Source organism: Balearica regulorum, chromosome 1, assembly GCF_011004875.1.
Source record: "Balearica regulorum gibbericeps isolate bBalReg1 chromosome 1, bBalReg1.pri, whole genome shotgun sequence".
In the NCBI taxonomy this organism is placed as follows: Eukaryota; Metazoa; Chordata; class Aves; order Gruiformes; family Gruidae; genus Balearica; species Balearica regulorum.
Window position 1 is genome coordinate 187070474 of NC_046184.1, and position 25286 is coordinate 187095759.

The following is a 25286-nucleotide window of genomic DNA, read 5'->3' on the forward strand; positions in this document are numbered from 1 at the left end:
CTGCGACCAACCTGTTGGCTCCTCACAACTTGGTCCTTCTTACTTTAGCTTCAGAACATTTCAACCAGTTTTACTTGGATTATAGGCATGATCCTCCTTTTAGGTCTTCCACTTTCCGCCAGCTACTCAAACTCATTGAGGCGTTTCTCTTGCTGCGATATATGGTGGTAGTGGATGTACAGTACCAACACTTTATGCATGCAACTCACTCTGATGCTCCCCCTCCTGCATACCACTACTGTTTAGCAAGACTTGAACGTTTGTGAAAAGCACAGCCAGAAACCAGATCAGCTCTAAATTAATGAATAGATGTATTCAGCTGCCCTACAGGTTATCCCACAGAAGGATTATTGAAGTGAGCTCCTTCATAAGCAGAAAATCCCTACAGCAAGGCCTTTCATGTGATTCAGTTAGTCATGCACCCAACTTAAATGAGAATTTACTCTTGCATAACATTAAATACAGTCAGCTGCATAAGCAGGCTCTTTCTCACCACATCTTACCCTATGTCAGTATCCGTTTGGTGATCTTGAGCAAGAGATGATAATCTTGCTTCTGAGCACTAAGTAGGTAAGCTGGTTTTGGCCACAGGAAAAATACTTAAGTGGAACAGTTAGTGAACTTACTAGTACCACGAGCATTCGTGTGGAGGTGATCTTACACAGAACCTGCTTACAGACAGCTGATCTTTTCCTTTCTAATAGCTGGAGCTAGCAGGTGAGAAGAGGAAGAACAAAGTACAAAATGAGAACAACAAATTCAAAATATTAAGAGCACTCCATTGGAGAGATCAGACTTTGGTACATGCTTTCAACTTCTGGGTTTCTCTGTTCATGGGTACTTCATATGTGGCACAAACAGAAAAACGGTTTTTACAGGTTACAGCAGCTGCTCTGGGTTTCTGAAGGCATGGGCTGCTTCCTCAGCCACCTGCATCAGAAGTAACCAGCCGGGCTGGGGAAGAACACTGCTTTCAGCTTCCAGCACTCCACCTTTAGGCAAGGACTCAGTCTGCAAGCGTGAGGGTGGATTTAAACAGGAGCAACAACATGAGAGAAACAGCAGTACTAAACCACCCAGGTCAGTGAAGGAGGAGGAAGAGGTGCTCCAGGCACCAGAGCAGAGATTCCCCTGTGGCCCGTGGAGAAGACTCCACTGGAGCATGTGGGTATTTCCTCAAGGAAGAGCCCACACAGGAACAGGTTTATCCTGAAGGACTCTAGCCCACAGGAAGGTCCCACAATGGAGCAGGGGAACAGCGTGAGGAGGAAAGAGAGCCAAGAGGAACCGTTATGGACTGACCACAACCCCCATTTCCCCTGAGCCACTTGGGGCAGGGGAGAGGGCAGAAGAGCTGGAATGAAGAAATGAAGTTGAGCCTGAGAAAGAGGGTGAGGTAGGGGGAAGCTGTTGTTTTAGTTTGTCTGTTTCTCACCACCCTACTCAATTTCTAAATGGCAATAAATTTAACTTTTCCCAATTCAAGTCCGTTTTGCCTGTGGCAGTAGTCCGTAACTGATCTCTGTGTCTTTCTCTCAGCTTACAAGCTCTTCCATCTTATTTTCTCCCCCTGTCCTGCTGAGGAGGTGGAGTGAGAGAACAGCTTGGTGGGCATCTAGCAGCAGGCCAAGGTCAACCCACCAGAAGCTGTTGCATACATCTGTTTAAAAAAAAAATAAATCCACTAGCTCACATTAAGCATTTGCCAGAACAGAATTTCAGATCAGCATCTGCCTAAGGCTTGCAGACAAGCTTTTTCTACTGTAGAGCTTTTGAGGGAATGATTTTGTATTTTACCACTTTTTCTTATTTCCAAAATCCAACACAGGTAATGACTTCCAACACTCATTTACTATCTATACATTATTTGCAGAATTACAGAGAAGAATAATTTTATATGGAAAAATATAATATTAAAAATCTTACATACAAGGACAAAACATTACAACAAAAGGCTGCTCACAGAATTAACATCCAGTCTTTCTGTCACCAGTTAAGATGAAACTCCTTTAGGGTGAATTTTCAATGAGGATAATAAAGCCCTTTTTTTTTTTTTAACCCCTCATAAAGGAGACACATATTAAAAATAGTAATGTCTAAAACAACATTATTTCTTAGTCAGGCACCGGAAGATTTAGCTTTGAGCATCTTCTGAAATCAGCAGTCATCAGAGGAGTCCAGTTTCACGGAGACACCAGTGAGGGAGTTTCTGAAAGCATCCTCCGAGCTGCGATCCGCAGGCATTTGGGGCAGCCTCCAGACTTGAAGCACGCTTTGTGAAAGCATGTTTTGCACTCTGTTTATACACACAAGCAGTTTAACATTCAGGGGGAAAAAAAGAAAAAAAAAGTCAAAAAATTAATCAATAGCTGTGTTCCTTGAAGGACATTCTATCTAGTTCACCCAAGTATAATAGTAAACAGAAGCAGCGCAAGGCCAGAACAACGACTGCTGTAGTAACTATGACTAAACATTTTGGTAAGATTCACAGGATTTACAATGAATGTCGGCAAGACCTGATACAGCAGCAGTATAGCACTGTCCACGCTCGCTCTCGTGTGTAGACCCAAAAACCAGCCTCCCTTTGCAGCCGTAATTATGTTTAGGCAAGTCCCTGGTTTTGCTCTCTGAATTCACCGATGCAAGACAGCTGCCACAGGCTGGTTGTCAAAGATACGTGCTATCCACGCGTTTCAAATAAATACACGTGCAGGTTTTCGAATAGATGTGCTTTCATGGAAGCAAGCTCTCAGGGTTTTCCTAAAGTAAGGCTGAACAGTTTTACACAGGAACATCCCCCCAGTGGAGGGATTAAAAAAAAAAAAGTTTGGTCTGGAACATACCTGTGCATCTTTTGCATTTGGCAATCTGATGTGGAAAGAGCAGATCTGCGCTCTGACAGAATTCACAGATAAACCCCTTTGCTTGACAGAGCTACAATGACAGAAAGAGACTGGATTTACTTTTAATCCAAGAAAAAAAATAATATTTGGGAGCGTCAGCAGGGATATTCCTCACACTAGCAGCTGCGAGGACGCTGAGTCCTGGCTCTCCCTTACCTCACAACCATCCACGTGGGAGGTGGAGCTCTTCAGAATATCTTTAAGAAGGGGCAGTAACTGCCCTCGTTTGATCTTTACCAGATCATCCAGCGAGAAAAGGTGCAGCTCCTCTGTCAGATGGCTGGGGACTTGTTCAAATTCTTTCAGTACACTGCAAAGAGAAAGAAAAACCGCGTCAAGTTAAATAGTCTATTCGAAGAATAAGCTTCTTTCACTTCTCCATTCACTCAGGGATCTCGCAAAGCGGGTTCATTCTAAACCCTTTCTCCTCTCCCAATTTGAGATCACATTAACAAAAACTGGGAAGTTTGGGATTTAGAATAAAATGTCAGCTTATAAATGTGCATTCCTTGGGCACTGGAGTTGCCATGCACGGTTATCCCAGCTATTCTTCAATACTGTGTGAAGGGCTCTCTCCTACCTCAGCAACAGTAGGTAAAATCCCATATAATATCTAATACGATAAGCTAGGGTTATTCACTTTTTTGCAAAGAGAACTTTGAGGGGTTTTATCCTGCATAGGTCACTAGTGGGTGAAACTATGCTTGTACTGAGCAGGTGAACACTGAAAAAATAGCTATTACTTGTAAAACGTCACTGATGCAGAAGGTACAGTGAGGATCCTAATACTAATTTCTCAAATGGAATCACAGGTGGTTGTCCAGAAGAGAGAAATTAAAATACATATCTATTTAATTTTGGTGAACGACACATCAACTGATGTGTAGAAGAGGTCCATGCCAAAGAAAGAACAGAACCTACTGTTAAAGCTCATTTTGCTTATGTCTATTTTTAAAAGGGTCAGCAATTCTGCAGAGAAGGTTTTATCATTCACATGTCTACCTGTTAGTTATGCCCATAGTTTGGGATGATGAATAACAAAAATCTTTAATTTGCAGCAACAAGCAAGGTCATGTTTTGGTATTTACCACTTTTGGTTACTACTTCCATTTGAATATGTTTATAAAATAAACTGAATTGAGCATTATGACCAATTTCTGGAAGAAATATTGAAACCATCAAGAAACTACTGGGTTTGGGGTTTTTTTTAAAGACAAATCATCTCAGAGATATACATAAGTATCTTTGGCCTTTTAAGAACGAGTGAGAACCTAAGAGAGACAGAGTAGGGAAAAATATACACCTAACAAAAATAATTTGACATTTAAAACCAAATGTCTACGTATGTTACAAGAAACAGAAAGCGACCACGTAACACTCAACATTTGCAGTGTAATAGAAGGAAGTTTTGTTATCAGAATTTTCTCTAATCATCATATTAACTCATTTAAAACTGCACTCAAATGTCCCTAGAGAAGAAGGCTCTATAAGCATCTTAGGTACATTTTAATAAGCTATTTTTCATGCATGATCATGGCCCATACCTTTCACCAAACCTGCAGGTTTTCAAAAGCTTTTTTAAATGAAAAAGCTGTTCTTGTGCCTCCTAAAAAAAGAAGAGGAAAACAAAACAATTTTTAAATGAAAAGTGATTGCATTTACATATTCGTGAGGAACACCACTATTTGAGTCAGCAACCATTGTCAGCACATCAAGCCACACCTAAAAATAGGAACTTCACACTCAGCACAGAATTAAACAAACGGATTTTCTAATGCACGGAAGGCCAGGGAAGGCAAAAATCTACTTTTGTTCACTGACAGGGGAAGCAACTCCTAACGCTACAAATGGCTCTGTGTCAGCACACCAAGATGCTAGACCCAAACCTGTGTAAGAACAGGTTAAGTGTCCCCTCAGCCAAGAAGGGAGCACATGGCAACTTGTCACCTTCAGCAGAGCACCCTTTCTCAAGCTGCCGGAGGTGCAGCCCTTAGATGAGACGAGGGTGTTTCCTCTAATGGTCTACAAAATTAAGTCATTCAAAACTTCCAAAGCTTCCCAACAGGTAATTGCCAAGCAGAGGTAAATATTTACTGCAGGAGCCCAGCTTACCCCGTAATCTCAAACTGGAAACCAATAAGGAAACGCCTCCCAAAGACATGGGGGGCAGAAATGAGACCTCTGGCATAGGTTGGGAACTTCTCCCTCCCCTCCCTTCATCTGAGGGGACAGAAGGCAAGTCCCAGAAGCGGTGATGGGACAAGTCTAAGTGCAAAGACTCTGCCTCCTTCCCACACGCATGGCAAAGGACAACATGCCCTGAGGAGTTCTGCCCAAAAGTCTCAGACCCACGAATCCCTCCCCTCCCACCCAAAAAAAAGGCCACACTTACCCTCACCCTGTCCATTTCTTTACTTTTCGTATAGAGGACTTTGTTAATACATGACACATTGAAAATTGGATGCTGCCATATACTGTCCAGCAGGTGTTTGGAAAAGTTGCATACGTAGTATTTTTTGAAGTCCCACTTCATCAGTATTCGGGCAGGAATGGAAGACTGGGCATAGCTGTGGCAGCAGTCACAAAAGTATTTGCCCAGGTAGTCACAATAGCGGAGTCTCCGGATATATTCTGCGGGTAGATAGCAATGAAACTGTGAATATTTATGGGTCGTATCTCTTGTCTGTATGCCTCTTCTCTCTAAATTACTCAGATCTACTGGAGTGAGTCTCAAGGGGTTTTTTGAGGGGGTTTTGTTTGTTTGTTTTTAAGTAAGGCATTTTATTATTGTGGTAAACACATGCACAAGGTCTGTACTTTGCATTAGAAGGGAAAGCTTTCCTCCCTTCCACATTTGTCAAACTGAGCTGATTATATTTATCACCATGAGATCTTAAGAAAAAACGTTGTTGCTTTACCCACAAAAAAGAGGCACAAGATAAAACACAACAAAATACTTCCACCAAATGGAAAGACAAGCTGGTCTCCGAGTCACATTTGTACAATACTTTTTTTCTATATAAAGAGGTTTGTGTTTTTCCCAGCTATCTCAGCATCTCCGGTTTGCTCGAGTTAATGTGCCATCACAGACTGTCGATACCTTACAGGCCATCACAAATGCTGCTCTTTTGTGAGCCGTCCCAGAACAAGTCTTGAAAGCCACTTCAAAGATTTCTTAGGCAAGGTCTGGTTGTCAGACTTGTAAATCATCACCCCTTCCAGAAGTTCTCACTAAGTACTCACAAATACTCTTCAAATACAAGCAGGATTTTGTGATCAAGATTTAAAGAAAAAGTAGTTAAAAAACCAAAACCAACCAAACAAAAAACAAAAAACCAAAACCACAGATTCTATGAGCTTAATTTTAGAGACTGTTGGAAACATGTAAATTGGCACAGAGAAAGAATTATTGAGAGAAACCACTGGAAAACATAAAACCAGCACTTTCCAGCCTGGAGGCATGATTTTTAATAGCTTTTCCTGATTTGTTGTTGACCATCATTAATTTTTACTGTGGAAAAGAAGGACATCTATTAAGTTTTGTATTCTGCCTGCAATGAGAAATTCCAGGCAGTGGTAGGATCCCAGTGCCTGGCACATCCAGCAATGAGATTCCTCCTTCTAGCTCCGATAAATGTACCACAATTGTAAAATTATGTTGGTGAAGACTATAGCCTGTTTACCAGTTACGGATTTTTTTTTTTTTCTTCAACTTTTTGGTAATACTTACTGCTTTCTATTGGAGTTCCACAACCAACACACGTAAAGTTTTGGGCAGCCACCACCGCATCTCTCCTGCATACAAAAGCAAAATTACACCTTTTGCCATCCAAAACGCAGTTTAGTTAACCTTCTCCCAAAGTGCAAGAGAGCTACACCGGCATCAGTGAAAACATCCAAATTGGGAGCTGACTTCTACTCCTTCAGGTGAAGGAGGGGGTTCTGGGAGGAGATGTGGGTTATTATTTCAGTGGGAGTCTCTAAGCTATTCTGTGGAAAATATACTGTCAACTACTGCTTCTAAATATGGCTTGTTGCAAGAATTAAATTCTTTTACACTTCTTAAGGTGACACCAATATCAAAGGGGATGGGGCAGGGCAGGGAATCCACATTTGCAACTGAAAAAGCAACTGGACCTGCAACACCACAGGCAATTAGCCAGTCTGCCTGCTTTGCACATTTAACACCCCTTTATGCAGAGTGAGACTGTGGTTGCCACAACCATGACCTGTTTTCTCCCCCCCTTTCTCAAAACCTAGTACCCGTAAAGTATCAGCAAGGAAGTGGGGAAAATTAAAAATATTCTCCAAGTGATGTCACCAAATGGAATTTCCAGGAGTCCAGCTAAGCGCTCTGCCGCCCTAACACCCAACGGTACGTGCGTTATCACATGTAAAAGTGCACGTGCCACGTTAACCAGGACATGCCAACAGAAGGGGAAAAGGTGCCATCTGCTTTCTAGCGAAGGTGGTGACAGACACTGCAGAAGGCTGTGCCATGCACTAGCTCTAACCCTAGGTTCTGTTAAATCACCCAGGCTCCTTCCATCAACCTCAGCAGGTTTTAGACAAGTCCCCACCCTGTACTAAGCGACAACGCTCAGATCCCTTAGACTTACTTGACTGAAGGGTGAATATTAAATATGATCTGTGATCTCGGTGGGGCCCAGCCAGAAGATCCTCTTAATTTGGATATGATCTTTATTTCTTCAGCCAGAGTCAAACTGGACTCAAGCTCCCTTGGAATCTCTTCTTTCAGCACAGACTACCAGGAAAGACAAACTCATGAAGATGAACAGCCCATCATCTGGACGTATGTTACATGCTACGAAACATCTCCCTTTATACTCCAGGATTTTAAAGTTCAGTTTTCATGCAGTCCCCCTCAGTTAAACTCCCTCGTATCGGTCTCAGAAGAAAGTACATCCTCTTTGTTCACAACTACACATCCTAAATGAGCTGAAAATTGCTAAAATGAGAAAAAAAATTCTAAACATTTATCTAAAGCGAACTAATAAACTGTAAGTACTCGTCTGTATTTATTTTTGGTTTTAAATGCAGCTTCCCCCTTTCCCTAACAGGGAAGCAGCTGCAGCGAGACAATGATTATTTGGGGAACCAAATAAAGAGCCTGCTGTTTTCGGCTCAGACTCACTCTCTGCTTAGATGAGCTCAGGCACCCAGACAGTTGAACTGCATAGCCTGTCTGCAACCAGTGTTTTCTGAAAGCTCTGCACAACTCCTGGGCTGTCGCTTCAGCAGAATTGCTGCCTGGTTCAAAAGATGACCTGAAAGTTAAGCAATACAGACAGTGAAAAAAAACACCAATAAAAATAGCAACATGTCATCAGCAGCTCCGCTGCCTCTTCTGCATCCCTGAAAAGTTTTCTCCCATCCCTTCATTCCTATGCCCTTGCTTTGATACACCCAAGCCCTTGCAGAGCCACAGCCACCACCCTCCAGCCATGCTCCGGGACCAGAGAAGCGCTCTGCTAAGCCAAGCACCACAGACACTTGCTGTCGAGCAGCATTCCCTCCCCTTCCTGGGGAGGACCAAATGTACCAGTCCCACACCTCTCCCCGCCCCGGATGGCAGAGTCATCAGAAAGCTGGTCCAGCAGAAAAGGTAGTGCCACTGGGCTATTGCAGTAAGACACACAGCATTACCTTTTATCTGGGATGACAGACAGATTTTCAAGGTCTTCAAGTTCTGCGGTAAAGGAGAAAGTTTTATCAAGTCATCTAAGAAACAAAGCTTCTGTTACTCAGCACTGTTTTAAATCTACCTTCTGTGTTACTATGGTGTCAGTGTCAAATATATTCATCTTTACAACACCCTTGCTGGATGTGGGAAATAAGATTCCTTATGCCTGTTTTACAGCCAGGGCTGAGGTTCTCTCCTCTGCAGAGCTCTGACATCCACTGATGAAGAGTAGTCCCTAACAGCTATGCACCATATCATCACCATCAGCCTCCCCTCAAGAGCAGGAGAATCGATAAGGAGACGCTAAGTGCCTGCTAGTAGTCCAAGTCCAGCCAGAAGGAACTAGACATTAATAATAATATACAGAACAGATAAAGTATGCATTCATTTTTTTGGACACTGACAGATATTTAGAGACAGCGATCACAAACATGTCAGCTAATGCTATAAACAAGTTAGTAACAGGTGAGGTGAATGGAATTCGAGCATACTTCTTTGTTTTGTTTATACAGACAAAATATGCTTATGCAGACAAGGTGTTCACATTGGTAGCATTAGTTTTGGCCATGCATATTCTTCCCAAGACAAATGCTTCTCCACTTGTACATGTCAAAATAACAAAATAATCCCTGCTACTAGAAATGCAGTTTTGGGAGCTCATTCTTCACTCTTAGATTAGGGAAAGAGGAAGAAAAAAAAAAAAAAAGCAGCAAATCTCTAAACCAAAGGGAGGAAAAAAAACAACCAACAAAAAACCCCAACACATTTGTTAACAGGAAAAAATAAGATAGACGTTAAATGTTCCTCAGGTTACTTTTAAGGGTTTCTATTTCTATATATGTTAAAACCAGAAGCTAACCAAAAGATACTCAGGATGTCCTGAAGTGAAGCAGACCACTGGTGAGTATAAGGGGACAGTTTGCTCTAGCCCTGAAGCAGAGAGAGGGCTGCTAATCAACCTCTTTAATCAGGAAATAATCATGTCCTAAATTCTCTCAAACAATGCTGCTACAGTTGGCTGAGGCTGTGCCAGTTTCACACTTTGCTCGCCCACGTTCATGGGGTTTTACCCTTAGGCATAATTTCAGTCCCTCAAACCAGCAAATGTATTCTTTTGAGAAAGGAAACGCTGCGCCAGCCTGGTATTTCCGCGTGTGTTCGAGTAAGGAGTCATGCTTACATTGCTCTTTCCATTTTGTCATGGTATTTCTCCTGCAATAACACCTACTAAGTCAATAGACTTTCCAAACGATGCAATAGATTCAGCTGAACAATGGAGCTGTTTCTGCACTTATAATTTTGAAGTCTTACCAATAATTACATATTCATCCTCTGAGTCACTGTGGCAATGAAATTTGGTAACCTCATGATGCGACGGGAGATGCACTGAGGAGCTGACAGGCAGCAGAGCACAGCCTAACCAGAACAAAGACAAACACCAGGTAAACTTTTCCAGCATTTCTAGAGTAGCTGCAATTGTATTTATATTTCTCTTTGCTTACCAAAACTTTAGCACACAGCCTGTATTTATAGAGTAGTTTTATTTATTTGTTTTTATACACACACAAAGTCAGTTCTTGGGAGTCTGTCGTTCACACAGCATGTCCCTCAGTTTCTAGAGACTAAACCAAAAGGTTTTATATCATCAGTGGTCTCTCCCCTTCTCATGTGGAAGCACACCACTCATTTTTCCCCACAAGTTATGTCATTTAGGCTTTAGACTTAAGTTCCATCCCTAAGATCTGTATTATTCAAGAGACTGAAATCTACTTAAAAAATGCATGTGCTGACTCAAGCATTACAGTGCCAGGAGTATTTATTATCTTGTCTCAAACTGTACAGGAATGAATGAATACTCCGGGCAGTTTCACTCAAGATCAGTTGCGTGGCCTGATCTGCATACTGCAGAAGTAAGCACAGAAGGAAAGAGCCAGGTTTCAAATCCTGCAAAAACCAGATTTTAGCAAAGAAAAAACCAACCAACTACAGGCACAGTCTATGGAGAGTTGTGCTTGGCACGTGGCACTTCAACCTTACCCTTTTTCTTTTTTTTTCCCCTTCATGTACAAAAAATAAATTATAATAAATAAAACACAGATGTGAGCACTCAAAAGGAAGAACTTGAGCCACAAGGAAAACACTAGTGGCATGATCACCCTCGGGGAACACAGCTCTCGAGAGTCTCAAAGAAGGTACAGAGGATTTGGTTCCAAGCGATGTCCAAATTCATTTGGTATTTTCTTGCACAAAAATAAACAGCAAAGGCTGTTAGGAAAGTTTGCATTATAGACTAAGTAACTTGCCTTCATAACCACTGTCTGAAGAAGCCACAGAAGAATCAGACTTCTTCACTCCAGGGTAGGAAGATAACTCCGAATCAGTGTGATAGCTGCCATCTGATCCACTTGTTTCCTCCACACCCCAGGACTCCACTTGTTGGCTTAGGATATTACATTTCATTTTTTCTAGCGATGCTATAATCATATCTGCAACAAAAAAGTGCGCGTTTTCCTGGACGCAAGATTGGAACGCTCGTTAGTACACAGGACATTTGATATTTACTTAAGTGAAAAATATGTAAGTTTTCCCTGTACCTCTTCAACTCAAGAAATGAAAATGTAAGGCTATCTCACCTTTCATTTAAACAGCAAAAAAACCCACCCCAAGGGCAATTCAGAGGCAACGTGCAAAAGGCAACTGCCCAGATAATTGTCTCACCCTTGATTAAAACATGGAATTTACTTTCATCTTACCCATCTATTAGATAAAAAGAAACTTGATTACATGCCTAATTGATGAATATGTATGCATTTTAGGGACATAGTTTTCTAGTTACGCTGCATTATTCAGTATGCAAGTGTGAATCCATGTAACCTAATTAACAGGATTTCATTTCAAGTCAGTGTGTACAAGCAGTTTTGCACGCATGCTAACTTGGACGGGGCCAGAATGGCAAGTTTTGAACAGGCTGTAGATCTTCCAGTAGCGTGGGTAGTACAGAAGTAGTAAAATAGTTTCATGTGTTAAGAGTTAAGGCAGCGAAGTAGGGAATGTGCAGTGGGATAGCTCACACTGTCAACTCAAGGCTGCACAGCAAGTCTGGGATAAGGGTAAGCGGGAACCTCGCTCCCCTGGTGTTCACACTTTAGATAAAAGGCAGTTTCAAAGCTTCACCGTGGCATTTCCAGACCAGACACAAGCCCTCCCCATGGTCTAACACAGCATCCCACCAGCCCTACCCGCGCTACTGCTGCTGGCCTGGGCGCAGCCTCCTAGCCTAGGCTCAGCTCAAAAGGGGACGCGTCGTGAAGGGTTCGGTGCGCTCAGGTGTGCGGACGGACGCTCCAGAGGTGCCCGCGATACTCTCCCATCTCCCCTCAACCGCACGCGTCTGCATTGTGCAAGGCTAAACCTCTGTCTAAATTACCATGGTGGTACCTAAAGGCTAGAGGTTCTGAGTGCAAAATAATGAAAGCTTTTTTAGAAAAAAAAAGTGGCTTATGCTCAGAACACTGTACCACTCACAGCAGTATTCGTGATATCCCCTACAACCTGTACGGGAAGCACGAAGACATCACTGTATAGAAATAGCTAAATCTTCAGGACTACAACAGACATCACTGTTTCTTATTGTTCACAGCCAAATGCATTTATAAGAGATTAACCTCAACATTAGAGAGAGCCCACAAGTCCCCATGGGTGTTTGAACACTTTTATCTTTTCCCTAACGCCGATTAACATCACTTGCTCGGTGCACAGTTTCTCCAGAGACAACTTTCAGTGAACTTCAGGACACACCATTAGCAAAGGAAAGAATTAAACGGGCTGTTTTCTTTTGGGAGACGAAGAGGATGTCTCCTACTCTGAAGATTCAGGAAGCCTGTGTGGCACTGGTTCACTCCCAGTTAGTGGCAGAGCACAGCACATCAGCACGTCCTGCTGATAAAAACAATTAGGAGCGTATCTGAGAGCTGCAAAAAGATGGAACAGGATGCAGGTACTCCTGCGCTCAGCATGCCTATCGGCTTTCAGCCTCTTGCTAGGTCCATCACCCCAGGAAGCAATCCCAACTCAGCTCTGACACACCAACCTTCTCATTTCTCTTTTCCTCGACTCGCATCAGAGGAAAGTCCCTCTAGATCATCTGGCCCATCTCCTTCCTGGCACTCAGCTACAACTCTCAAGACTTGCTGACACTGCAAGTACCGTAGTTTTCAGTCTCCTAAGTTTCAAAGAGATTATTTGACAACCCAAAATGTTTCAGGTTTTGGGGTTTTGATTGGTTTTTGGTTTTTAAAGGCAGTCTCACTCATAATGGAGTGAGCTTTTGATATCTTTTAATCTGTAATCACATCAGCCTTCAACCATCTGCAGAGGAGAAGAAGCCGATGCGATCTTGCCTCACTCAATGGTTCCCAGACTGTGGTTTGGGAACCATTGTGTGAGGCAATGGTTCCCAAATTCCAAGTGGAATCCAGGTATCTACTCACTGGTCTCCTGGTGACTGAAAGCAAGTTACATTGGTCTTGGTTCCCACGTTACAGATGGGGAAACATCATCTCCTTTCCGAAACGCCTTTCGCAAAAAGCAACGTGAGAAGCTAGTTCACAAGTTTGTTGGGTTTTGGTGTGTGATTTATGGGGGGGGGCGCTTGTTTTTTTAAAATGTATCTTAGGGATGCTGAGAGCTTCAAATCAAACAGGGAACTTGCCACTACAGCAAAACCAGAGCATGCACAAAGGCGTTTACCTCTTCGGCCTGGGACATGGGACCACACACGCATCCACAGTCCAGCAAAAAAATCTCCTTTTCCAGGCATATTTTTAAAGCTCTTTTGTTTTAAATCCTACTCATTGCAATAACGTAATTGTAACCTTAACCCCTCTTTTCCAATTGTTAGAAAAGATTAACATTTAGCACACAGAGTTACGTGTGACAGCATTATCTTCTCATCTTTATCTCTGTTTATAAGCCCATAGAGGCATCCTGTCTGGCAACACACCTATGACCATTTGGGCCCCTTATGCAAATTAGAAGCCATGAAAAACTGCTTAAATTACTGCAGATGTTACAGTTACTGTGCTTGTAATTCACACGGTAATTTTTTTACAGCAATCTCATATGCTTATCATAAGCACACATAAAAAAAACCCCAACCTCTCCCTATCTCTTGATACTAAAAGCACGAGGTAGACTCCATCCATATGCACATAGCTGGAACAAATTCTGCATAACATATTCTAACCTAACTCTAAGGTGACTATAATAATCTTGAAGGTATCAAGGAACGTGTGGGAAAATGATGGAATGAAAAGCAGAAGTGTACAGTGTTCTAAAATATTTCCATTATTTTAAAATAATTAAAATATTTAATTAGTGGACTAAGAGTAAAAATAAATGAACAAATAGGCATTTTAGGTTTGTAGGTTCACCCACAGAGGGGAAGAAGAGGGAAAATACAATATTTGTAAAGAGTAGTCCATCTATCAGAAAGTTCTGTTATTGAGAAATGCCTCCTGTCATCTGGTTTTGCCACTGTAAAACGGAAAAAACATTATGACAAGTCTTTGTTGTCCTCACCTTCTCCACATCTTCTGGAAGCATGCAGATGTCCTGCAACGAACGATTCAAGGGTATAGCGCTTATGTTCAAAGGAGTAGAACCTGTGGGTACAACGAGAACTTTTATTAGTAATTTTTTTTCCTCTGCAGCTCCCAAGATGCATGGAGGGTGACTTCCAGAAAGCAAAGCAAACTTTCTTTCCCAAAACTGAACACCGTTGGAGTTGTGATGGAAGTTAAGGAGAAGGAGAGAGAAACGCGAGGAACACGTCGGCATCTGAACTACCCCGGCAACTGGAAGCATGAGTATCAACTACCAGGGAAGCGGAGTTTAAACGCCGTGCGGTGACAGCGCCGCTGCGCTCCCAACACCAACCAGCCCTCTCCCAGCTACAGCCTGAGCTGCTGGGGACAACCACAGCCAGAACCCCAGGCTGGGATTACAGCGATGCTCTGCCGTTTGCAGCACGGCCAGCCAACGCTGCTCTCTGCCCGTTCGCAACAGCAGGAAGAAAAAGAAGTCTCGCTGCTCCGGGCATGCAGAGAGATGCATTAGTCTAAAAGATCCCCTGAATCACTGCTGGTACTGTGTGACTACAGCAACTCTGGAAAAAACTTCTCCCGTTGCCATACCTCGAGGAAATCTCCCTCCTGTTTCCAAGCGCAACCCGTACTGCATGGCAGTATGGCCAACTGGGGCCGACGGCGTTAGCGCAGTACTCCCTGCTTCCCAGAATAGCAGTTCTGTTTTCCTGGCATTAGCTGCCGAGTACGATGAGCATGTGAAACTAAATTAAACTCTTTTTCCCCGTTAAGAACTTTTCACTATGCAGCAGAGCACGTGCCTGGTTTTCTGTAGACGTAGGCTGTACCCTGGATTGCTTTTATACATAAACATGTATAGTCACAATCTTCTTCCCCAGAGAACTGAAGGTGTGAGATCACGCCCTCTTGTTTTCAAAGCGCACACAACCACTGTTGCGAGAAATTTGCTGGAAGGATGACAGAGATCCTATATAATGTCTGTGGATGTACACACTAATGAGATATGAAAGGAAATGACTCCTGGTTTTTACACCGACTGGTGTTTGTTTACTACCTCTTCTTTGACCTTATAACCAAGCAATTTCTCTGTGCTGATGTTTCCAGGATAAAATATACCGTATCTAAATGCTACCACCACAGATGCCATTTAAATTGCAGATAAGAGGGGGTAATCTGCAGATGCTGCAGATAAGAGGGGGTAATCAAAGGGTCTTTGTAATTTAAAAAAAAAAAAAAAAAAAGCCACCGCTGGATTTGTTTAAAAGTCACAGAAAGGATAAAGAGGTCTCACAAAGTGTGAGAGTAATTTCTGAAAACATTTTCTCCAACTAAAGGGCACTGAACTCTCAGGCCTAGTTTAGATTCTTTATATTGCCTTATTTATAGAAACCCTGCTACAGCTGCCCTGAGCACTGGTGACATCAGGCTGGAAAGTCAATACTGTGCTGGAGCATAGCGAGACAGATGTCATGTTTTTGTAGAGAATTATTAATACCTCCATTGTGTATACCAGGGAGGAAAAATGGGAAGGCTGACGATCTGACTTTTCAAAACAGATTTAATCACTGCAACGTCATCTAATTAGTTATTTTCATGCCTATTCGATGATTCATCTTACTGGATAAGGGGTGTAAAGCAAGTATAGGTAAGTGCTGAAGGCTCTACAGCTTGATAAAAGCCTATAACCTCATCAGTTAAGATAACAAACATTACTCTCTGAACTAAAAATAACAAGCAAAAATAAGGAAACAGGAAAATTATTTTTCTTCTGTAAAATATAAGATGCAAGTCATCTTAAATATCATTTTGAAATCTAATGGGAGGTGTCTCTCTTGCTTACCTCTTGCATCTTTAAGTGCAAAGAATGTAAAGTGGGAGGGAGCATGAGCAAGGACCCCAGCGCATCCAGCAATGGGACACAACTCTGGGTCCGATACAAAAAAACGATCTGGTTTCACTTCTGCTCCTGAGCATTGGAGCTGCCTGGAGGCTGCTGAGGCTGGGGAAAGAGCTTCAAGAGCTGCAGAAGGAAGTGACCTTGATGTACGTGGAGGTTAAAAGCAAGAACAAGCCCTTTGAACTGCCAGTGATGCAGGAGCCACAACAAAGCTCCCAGAAAACACCAAATTCAGTCGCAGGGTCTTCATTGGCAATGACCAAGCCTTTTCAGAAGGTTGCACCAGGACACCCTTAAAAATAACAAACAAGTCCTAACAGGAGCCTCACAGGATCAGCATAAAATCCCACTGAAAAAAAGAAAATGTTTAATACCACTGAAAAATTTATTCCGATTGAAGTCATCTTATGTCATTTTCTTAGGTCTTGTGCATCCCTCACTTATTCTCATGCAAGAAACTGAAGTAAGAAACCACCACCTCTGAGACAGCAGTGGAAAGGAAGGCCAGCCAGGAGACGCTCTTGTGTAAATCCTGCGTTCAAATTAAGTGTTTTATTTCTTCTTTTTCAGTTTGCCATCTGCTTTCCCTGTCCTCATCGTCCTGCACATTGCAGTGGAGAACGAGACCTCGCTCCCCCTACCCCAGGCTACCCAGCGGTGGGTTTAACGGCTGGAAGCAACATGGAATGACAAAATGCAGAAGTTTTCACTTTGTACAGAACAGACCAAAGCCTGATGCAGTCAGAGCCCACCTCGTTGCACAGTACCATACGGGATCCTGGCTCCCGTGAGGATTATTTACCAGTAAAATCAAGGACACGACTTCTCCAGTCACCTGGCTGCCGTATTCCTCCGTTTCTGGAGAGCCTGCATTACTGACCCAACGCAAGCTTGTGACACATCCTACGGGTGCCAGAAGATCGAGTCACGCACAATTTATTTGTTCTTACACACGTGCCTCACGGTCCTCGCTGACACCAAGAGCCTGGGCTGCGTTTTCCAGACCCAGCTACCCAAACCTGTGTGACTGGCCCCAGCCGGCTCCAACCACCGCCGCAATTTCCATCTCCCTGGCCGGCACGACTCAAACACAGAGGGACAACAAAACACCCAGCAGAAGGAAACAGCCATAATCATCGCCATACCAACTGCTGACAACATCGTACCCCAGATGACAGAGTTATTACTATTAAAAGCTCCCAGTCCTGCAGCAGCACGTGCCTATTTGAGATCCCGCTTGGAGGAGCAATGGGTGAACAGCCAGGGAGTGCCACAGCTTGGACGTGGAGCTCAATGGAGTGTCACCACTAGCACTACTGTTGACGAAAGGGAAAAAAAAACCCAGAAAACTAACAACAGCCTTTGTCATTTTATTTATAATACAAAAGCAGTCAGAGTGCTCCCATTTGCCTTCATTTCCAGTAGAAAAATCAGGTCGTGGTTGCACCGTCTTTCTGGAGCTCAGTATCTCATAAGAAAAAGCCCTTAGATACCAATAGCACCCTTTATAAATAAAATAAAAATGTTTAAACTTGCTGTAGCTAAGGCTGTTCGTATCAACATTATGACAGCGCTTGCCTAGTCATTCCTAATCCCCATAAACAAGGGGCGCATCAACTTCAGTTGATTCAGAAACCTTTTAAGAAAAACGGACCTGTCAAGTTACCTGTTCGATTGACGGGCTCTGATTGGGAAGGTCCGCTGGGAGAACTGCTGGGAGAACTGCTGTCACTGTTGCTGACGGGCGCAGGCTCCAAAGCATCAGGGTATTTCAACAGATCTGCTGGCTTACCAACAATTGAATCGGGAAGAAAACTTGTGAAAGTCAAGTCTCGTTCGGAAGGGGCATAACGCTCTTTTCCCGAATGCACAACAGCCGATGTGACAGTGCCTCCTGTTAACGTCACCTGGGTAAAGCAGTCCCGCTTCAGAGGGGACACGTCCGAAAGAGCAAAACCATTTAAGGAGGAAGCAGCAGGATCCCCGTCAGAGCAATGGGGACTAAAGAAAGTATCCAGCGAAGGTTTAGAGGAATCACAGCGCGTATTGTCCCAACACGCCCGGTGCCTCATAAACCGAATGTCTGTCTGTGTACAGGCAGCATTGCGATGTGCAGAATCGCTGTCGCTGTCATCACGGCTATCCTCATCGCTGCTTTCTTCCCACCGTTCCACATCACTGTCTGGATGTTCGTCTCCCTGCATTGTGGTCTGCTCTGGCACCAAAGAGGGCTTCAAACCGGATGCATTTAAAACAGACACGAGAATGTCTTTGATAGCTTCAGCACTGTCTGGGTACGATCCAAAACTTCCGGCATGTCCAATCACTGCTGGCCTGGAGTATTCATCTGTTCAGACAAGGGAAGAGACTGAGACGTTAGGAAACAATCCTTAAAAAAATAAAAATTTTAATTTACAACATGAATAAAACACACACTGTTTTAACATGTGTGAGAAGAAAGAGAAGAACTGAATTCACACACCACTCTGCTGCCTCTTCCTGCAAGAAAGCTCGTTGATAAGGCCAGGTAATAAACCAACAGTAAAGTATGCTGCTGCTAGACAAACACAATCAGTTAAGCCTTTAACGGTGACTAATTGTCAGCGTGCTCAAAAACATCAACGTACTACAAAACTGGATGAGGTACAGTTACCGGTACAGGTACTGGTTCTATTGCCAGTAAAAGAGAAGGTCACGTTATAGCAGGACATATGGAGTATCAATACAGCAGGAAGAAAAAAAAAATAAAAATACACTTAGTAATAAAAGGTCACATGCTTGCGTGTTTCAGTTCAGTCAGACACTCCTCCTGATGCGAAAAAGGCTAAAGTCACCTTCAGTCCATTATTCATACGGTGACAACATTTACCTGAATCCATAAAGAAAATCAGCTCTCTTACTGTGAGTTCACTGTAATGCCTCTGAAGGAAAAGTACCGTCGGTCCTATGTGATCTACTGCAAAACTGCAGTTCAATCGAAAATGGAAAACTTGATTTTAGTGGCAAACATATAGAAGTGAGCACTGCAACCAGTAGCTATTCACGAATAAATTGAAGTCCTTTACCTTGAACAAAAAGCCTCACAGGAACTGCCATCACCCAAGCAATGGGGAGATTAGACACAAAGTCTGTGTTACAGAAGAAACTATCGACCACATCATGACACTGAAGTTAACAACCGTCTCCTTTGAGGAAGATAAGTTGGTTGTAAAATTCTAAGAATAGATACAATCAAGAAGATTCATTTCCAGGGCAGAGAACTCTTACTTAGGACAAGGAGGAATGTTAAACACTGCTAGTGGAAAAAGCAGCTAGTCTTGCAGACTGCAGACTTTGCCCAGAGGTTGTTCTCCTTGGATATATGTCAGCAGAAAACAGCAAACCTCTCCATGAGTCCCTCACCTGGAAGCCAGAACAGAACAGACTCAAACTGCACGATAACAGAGTTTACTACTAAAGGTATCAAAACCAAAACAAAACCGCAACGTACTTTGGAAAAGCAGTCCTTATCAAGAGAAAGCTGAAAAAAATTAATAAGAACATCACATATAAGCTATACTGCAAGAGCTGCTAGCAATGTTGTCCTAGTGAAGCCAGGTCAAAATCAGCTCAAGAGTTCATCAGTGACTGGGACCAGTCACCTGCCACTGATCAGGACAAAGCTCTTGCAGAAATAGCAGCAAACCTGCACATTTTACTGACTGCACTTGCAAAGAAACACCTTGCCAACATAGCTAGCCATGGCAGTGTAAGGGCAAGAATGGGAAAATAAAAGCAAGCTGACTGTCAAACAAATATATTTTGATCTTTTCAGGAAAAGAAAGCAATTTTGGTTAACTGTTAGAGGTTTCAATTGCACAGGATATCTGAACCTGGGCTGAAAACATCATCTTTTTTGTGCAAGACAAAATATTTATCCTTACTGTCTTCAACTCTTCCGTTCTGCTCTCTTATCGCAAAGGGCATCCTGACCTTTGCCTTTGGCCTTTCCATCCCTACTCATCCTTTGTCATCTTGACTACTCCAGCATCATGGAACATCTCTAGCACTAATCATATAACCATGCCGACTTATTCTTCTAAATACTTGTTCTTAGTGGATTGTAAGAAAAAAAAAGAACAAGTTTTAAAAAATTAATTCATGCTTCTGCTCTGCTAAGCTTAAAACAAACAAACAAAACCCCAACACTCAACAACAAAAAAACAATCCTAAACAAACCAAATGCCCAAGCCACCAGAAATAGGTTAATTTCAATTAAAAAACCATAAAATCACAAGTTCAGTTTTGCAACTGATACTCATGTGAGTAATTATGGTAATCTATTAAAATCTGAGAAACTATTTCTCGAATGAACAAGTTAAGCTGCCAAGAATCATCTGAACAGTTCAAGTATTTCACTCTTGAGCATTCAAAATGCCAGTGTAACTAAAAAGGCCAAAATACCACTTAAAAGGCAAAAAAAAAACTTTCGAAGTGTATAACATACTTTGATGTTGTCCCATCTTCAAAGCCAACAAGCAAAGTTCCTTCTCCAGCCAGACTCTCCTTGTTTAGTGCACACAAACATCAATAGCTTTTTGGTTTTTAGCAAAAGCTCCCCAGAGGGAGGTATTTTAGAACAAATTGGCATACCTGAGAGAACAGAGATTTGAGGTGTCGGAGCAAGGCAGCTAATCCTCGCTGAGGGATTTGAAGAATACGCTGACTCGGTGAAAGCCACCTTTAAGCTTTCATGGTTTAACTAGAACAAGAACACACGGGCAGACAATTTGGTTATAAGACAACAGTGCTCTGGTAATGATACACCCCCAGTCTCACAGTCATCCCAGCAGGAAGAACACCGTGCTAAGGCTTGCCGACAGTCACCTAACCACTGCCTGTATTTCTGGTCATCTGAAAATCTCCCCAGGAGCATGCATCGTCTGAAGAGCGCTGGCATCTCAACTCCACGTTTCGCTCCAGAAGGCAGGTGACCAAAAGCAACTCTTCATGTGCATAAGGCATATACGAGATAAAATTCTGAATTACATGTCTACGTATCTGTCAAAACAACAGCAATGAAGTGGAAAAGCATTCAGGGAACCACTAACCTGCTGCTGGAAGCACAGGCCTGTTTAGATGTATACAACATATGAGCTAAATCTATGAGGCCCCAACTCCACAAGCACCTGCTGCACGTGCTGCTTGATCTCCCAGCTGTATCGACTGGGAGCAAGCACGGTCACATAATCACATCTGCCTAATTTGATACAACATAGTACATGTGGTTCACGTCACCAACGTGGTTGACCCAGCATAAAGCGAGAAGCAACACAAATACGTAATACTTGACCTGGCATACAGCCTGCCAGTATAAGCTGACAAAAATTTTGAATGCATTTGAACTGACTGCGCAGGTTTATACCAGATCAGCGTTTTGTTTTGTGCGGTCATGATGCCTCCAATTTGGTATTTCAAACCCCAAAGCTGGATTTACCATATTGTCAAACCAGCAGAAGCTGAACCAGGGCGAGCAGTTTAGCACAAATACCGAGGGGCTAATTCCAACAAGGGAGTAAGATACACTCAGGACAGCAAAGCAAGAGGTGTCCTCCCCAAGCTCACAACTTCCTTGTGAGGGTCACACATTGGCCTCCCGCTCCCCTTCCACTGCCTCAAGCATGTCATGGACCTGCAGAGAAACTGGGGAAATCAAAGGGGTGTCCTGCTCTGATGGGCACACCACTAAAAGGCTCTTAACCAAGGCGTACCTCATGCCTTCTCCCCGCTCACAGACCTCGGTGAGACATCTCCACACAGAAGCATCCCCAGGATGCCTCTCGCCCTCCCCTGCACCCCGTGATCCCATACAAAGAGAAGCGAGTTAAAAGGTGTGCTGTCCTCTGCCGCCCTGTGTTGACCTCCACGTTCCCCATGTTCTCCCCGTGGGAGAGCAAGGTGACTCAGAGAGCAGATCCAGTCCAGATACCCTTTCAGCCTCGTGGAAAGCAGAAGAAATTAAAACCCACAAAGAATTTCCCTTTTAACTGAAGAATAACATTTCAGGCCAGAAATAGTATGCTGAATTTCAAATATTTAGTGGGTGATTATGCCAGTGCTTATAAAAAATACTCTTTTCAGTATCTGATAGTGGTGGGGGTTTTTTTTTCCCCTCTGCACTGATTTAGAAAAACCGTTGTGTTTGCAGGTTTTATATATATATATAACTATCATATTGTCAATATTACTGGATAAAGTAGTTCTTACAGGAACTCATTTTTATTAACTATGTTGATTTAAAAAAAAAACAACTGTGGGGTGGTTTTTTTTTTTGTTTTAGTATCAGCAATTAATTGACTCTACCTCTTAGGAGGTAGCAAGTATCAGAACTGCTTGAGACCAGGATGAAGGCAAGTACTTTATCAGTAAGTGTAAATATTAAGAGTGCTAAGTTTTAAGATTTTATCTTTTTTTTTAAACAACCCTCCCATCTCTTAAATCTTATCAGAAGCAACCGGTGTTCTGAGAATTCAGATAAAAGATTTCCATTTACTTTCAAGATGTTATGATTTCAACTGTGTTACAGATTGGGAAAGAGCTCCTTTAGTATTTTGATATCAAGCTTAAAAAAAAAAAGCAATTAAAGAGCATTTATAACAAAGTATGATGACAGAGGTGCATGAACTGTACCACAACACGCTCCCATAACCAATAAAACCCACAGACAGTTTGACATCTTTCATAGTATAACTGAGTCAGCCTTCCCCTCCCCGCAATATTGAGGCTGTATTTCCAAAATTAACTCCGTAATAAAACAACCAACATGTAAAAATAAAGTATTTACCACAACCACTGACAACTAAGAGCTATTTTTTTTATAGAAAGCCCAAACGAAAACACTGAGCCAACATTTCTATTGCACCCTCGCCTTACCTTTTTAGAGCAGGGGTGCTTGAAGACTTGTGTTCCGCTGTAGCTGGCTAAAGCTACCGCATGGAGAGACATGATGGGAAAACATTCATTTTTTGTTGCTGTTAAGTACCTGGAAGCAATAAAGGAAGAATTACAGTCACCACCACGTTAACCGCGATTCTCCATGTGTTTTGCAGACTCTACGTTTAATATTCAGAACTGTTTTCGGTCTTGGTTTTGCGTGCTTGTAAGCTTACCGAAAAGCAGAGCTAAGCAAGAATGGAAATTTGTGTTAGAAAGAGCCTAATTTAGATGTAAAAAATAAAAAACAAAAAACAAAACAAACAAAAAAACCCCAAAACAAAAACAAAACAAAGAAAACCCCAACACAACAGGCATGCCTACTACATGCACAAGAGGAATGCATCGATGTGCTGCGTCCCGCAGTTTGTTGTAAAAGGAGGAAGAGACGGAGCGGAGCCGGCGGCAACGAACCCCCCGTGCTCGGAGAGGCTGCTCTCCCCCCGGTACCGGTACCGGGCAGGGCAAGGCACCGGCACTGGCCAAAACCCGGTGCTGCCCTCCCGGCACGGCCCTGGAAAGCCGCGTAGCCCCGCACACGGAAGCGCCCAGCCTGCCGGAGAGCTTTGCGAGGCGTTTAACCGGGAGAGAGGCACCGAAACATCCCGCCGCCCGGAGCGCCCCAGCAATGCGCACCATGCGCCCTGCAAAACACCCACCGACCCCGGCTCCCCGTCCCCACCTGCAGCCGCAGCGCCCGGCTCCTCCCGGTGGGCGAGCAGCGCTCCTGTCCGCCGGGGCACAGCGCGGGTCCCGCCACCTTCCGCGCTGCAGCGGCAGCGGCCGCCGGCCCTCCCGGTTCTGAGGGGGAAGCACCGCCCCGGGGCGGGGCCACCCGCCGGGCCGAGGGGCGGTACGGCCGGGCCGGGCGGGGGTCGGTGCGGGAGGTGGTTGTGTCCCGGCCCGGCTCTCGGGTATCTGGAGGCCGGTCCTCAGCGCTGCAGCATAGCTTGGAGAAAACAACCCCAGCCGAACAACAACGACCACCACCGCCTGCGAGGAGCGGCCGAGGGCTTTGGGGTTGGCCACTTCGGAGAGAAGGAGGCTGAGGGGCGACCTCATGGCTCTGTGCAGCTTCCTGAGGAGGGGACGTGGAGAGGGAGGTGCTGAGCTCTTCTCCCTGGTACCCACTGATGGGACACGTGGGAATGGTTCAAAGCTGCGCCAGGGGAGGTTCAGACCGGACATTAGGAAGCATTTCTTTACCGACAGGGTGGTCAAACACTGGAACAGGCTTCCTAGAGAGGTGGTGAATGCCCCAAGCCTGTCAGTGTTTCAGAGGCATTTGGACAATGCCCTTAACAACAGGCTTTAACTTTTGGTCAGCCCTGAAGCAGTCAGGCGGTTGGACTAGATGATCCTCTCAGGTCCCTTCCAACTGAAATAGTTCTGTTGTATTCTATTCTGTTCCCAAACAAACCCAAGGTAAGTCAACTGGGAGTGAATGGAGAGTGTTTTCTCAATCGGGGTGGGATGCTGAGGCCTGCAGGCAACCTGTGCAGACACACCTCAAGGATCAGCCATATTCAGGGATTTGCAACCAGCTGGTGTATTAGAAATGACAAAGATCCATTCTTGCTTAGCTTTTAGAAAAGAACTGAGCCATCTGCCAGGCCAGTCTCTGAGTCAGCTGCCTTAGCGGCCTCAAAGCTAGGAAGCTGCAGTTCCTAGTAGCCAGTGTGGGCTAAAAATAAAGCGAAGGAATGCTGAGCTGTATTTGTGGAGCTAAAAAATTGCTGATTGTCCATAAAATGCAAAAAAAAAAAAAAAAAAAAAAGTGTGGAGGAACTTAGGAAATTGCAAGCCATGAGGAAGTAGAGTCCAGATGGTACCATGCAGAAATAAGAGGCAGTAAACAGAATGCAAAACAGAGCTGCAGTTGAAAATGTGCCTTTCAGATGCTCTGGAGTAATTGCCTCCCTTTTGAAGCTCAGTTGCTGACTTGGCCAGTAAATAAGGCAGTGGATGTGGGCTGCGGAAACTTCGGGGTAGCCACGGGCCAAGCTGCGCAGTTGTTGTCTGAACTTGATCTGGATGTTATCTTATCATAGAATCACAGAATGGTTTGGGTTGGAAGGGACCTCAAAGATCATCTAGTTCCAACCCTCTGATGTGGGCAGGAACACCCTCCACACATCTTATGGTGTGTCTTTCAAATTCCCAACTATAAAATGGTAATTTTACATGGTTATTTGTAAAAATAA

At 43.6% G+C, this 25286-nt stretch overlaps 1 protein-coding gene across 2 annotated transcripts; it reads right to left on the reverse strand.

The window, feature by feature from the left end:
- Positions 1-1683: 1683 nt before the first annotated feature.
- On the reverse strand, positions 1684-23880 carry RUBCNL (rubicon like autophagy enhancer). Of its 2 annotated transcripts, none has more exons than XM_075741829.1 (16): positions 23765-23880; positions 23023-23140; positions 20743-20851; positions 17777-18457; positions 14188-14270; positions 10911-11118; positions 9919-10023; positions 8571-8613; positions 8059-8191; positions 7523-7668; positions 6634-6698; positions 5296-5534; positions 4448-4509; positions 3060-3213; positions 2844-2934; positions 1684-2296 (listed from the first exon to the last, which is right to left on the reverse strand). In XM_075741829.1, the coding sequence occupies exons 2-16, from the start codon at positions 23092-23094 to the stop codon at positions 2184-2186; spliced, it is 2304 nt and encodes a 767-aa protein (XP_075597944.1). In that variant the 5' UTR covers positions 23095-23140; positions 23765-23880; the 3' UTR covers positions 1684-2183. The 2 variants fall into 2 exon arrangements, with proteins under 2 accessions (XP_075597944.1, XP_075597945.1); XM_075741830.1 differs by having other exon boundaries at positions 23023-23131; positions 23765-23875.
- Between the last annotated feature and the right edge of the window lie 1406 nt (positions 23881-25286).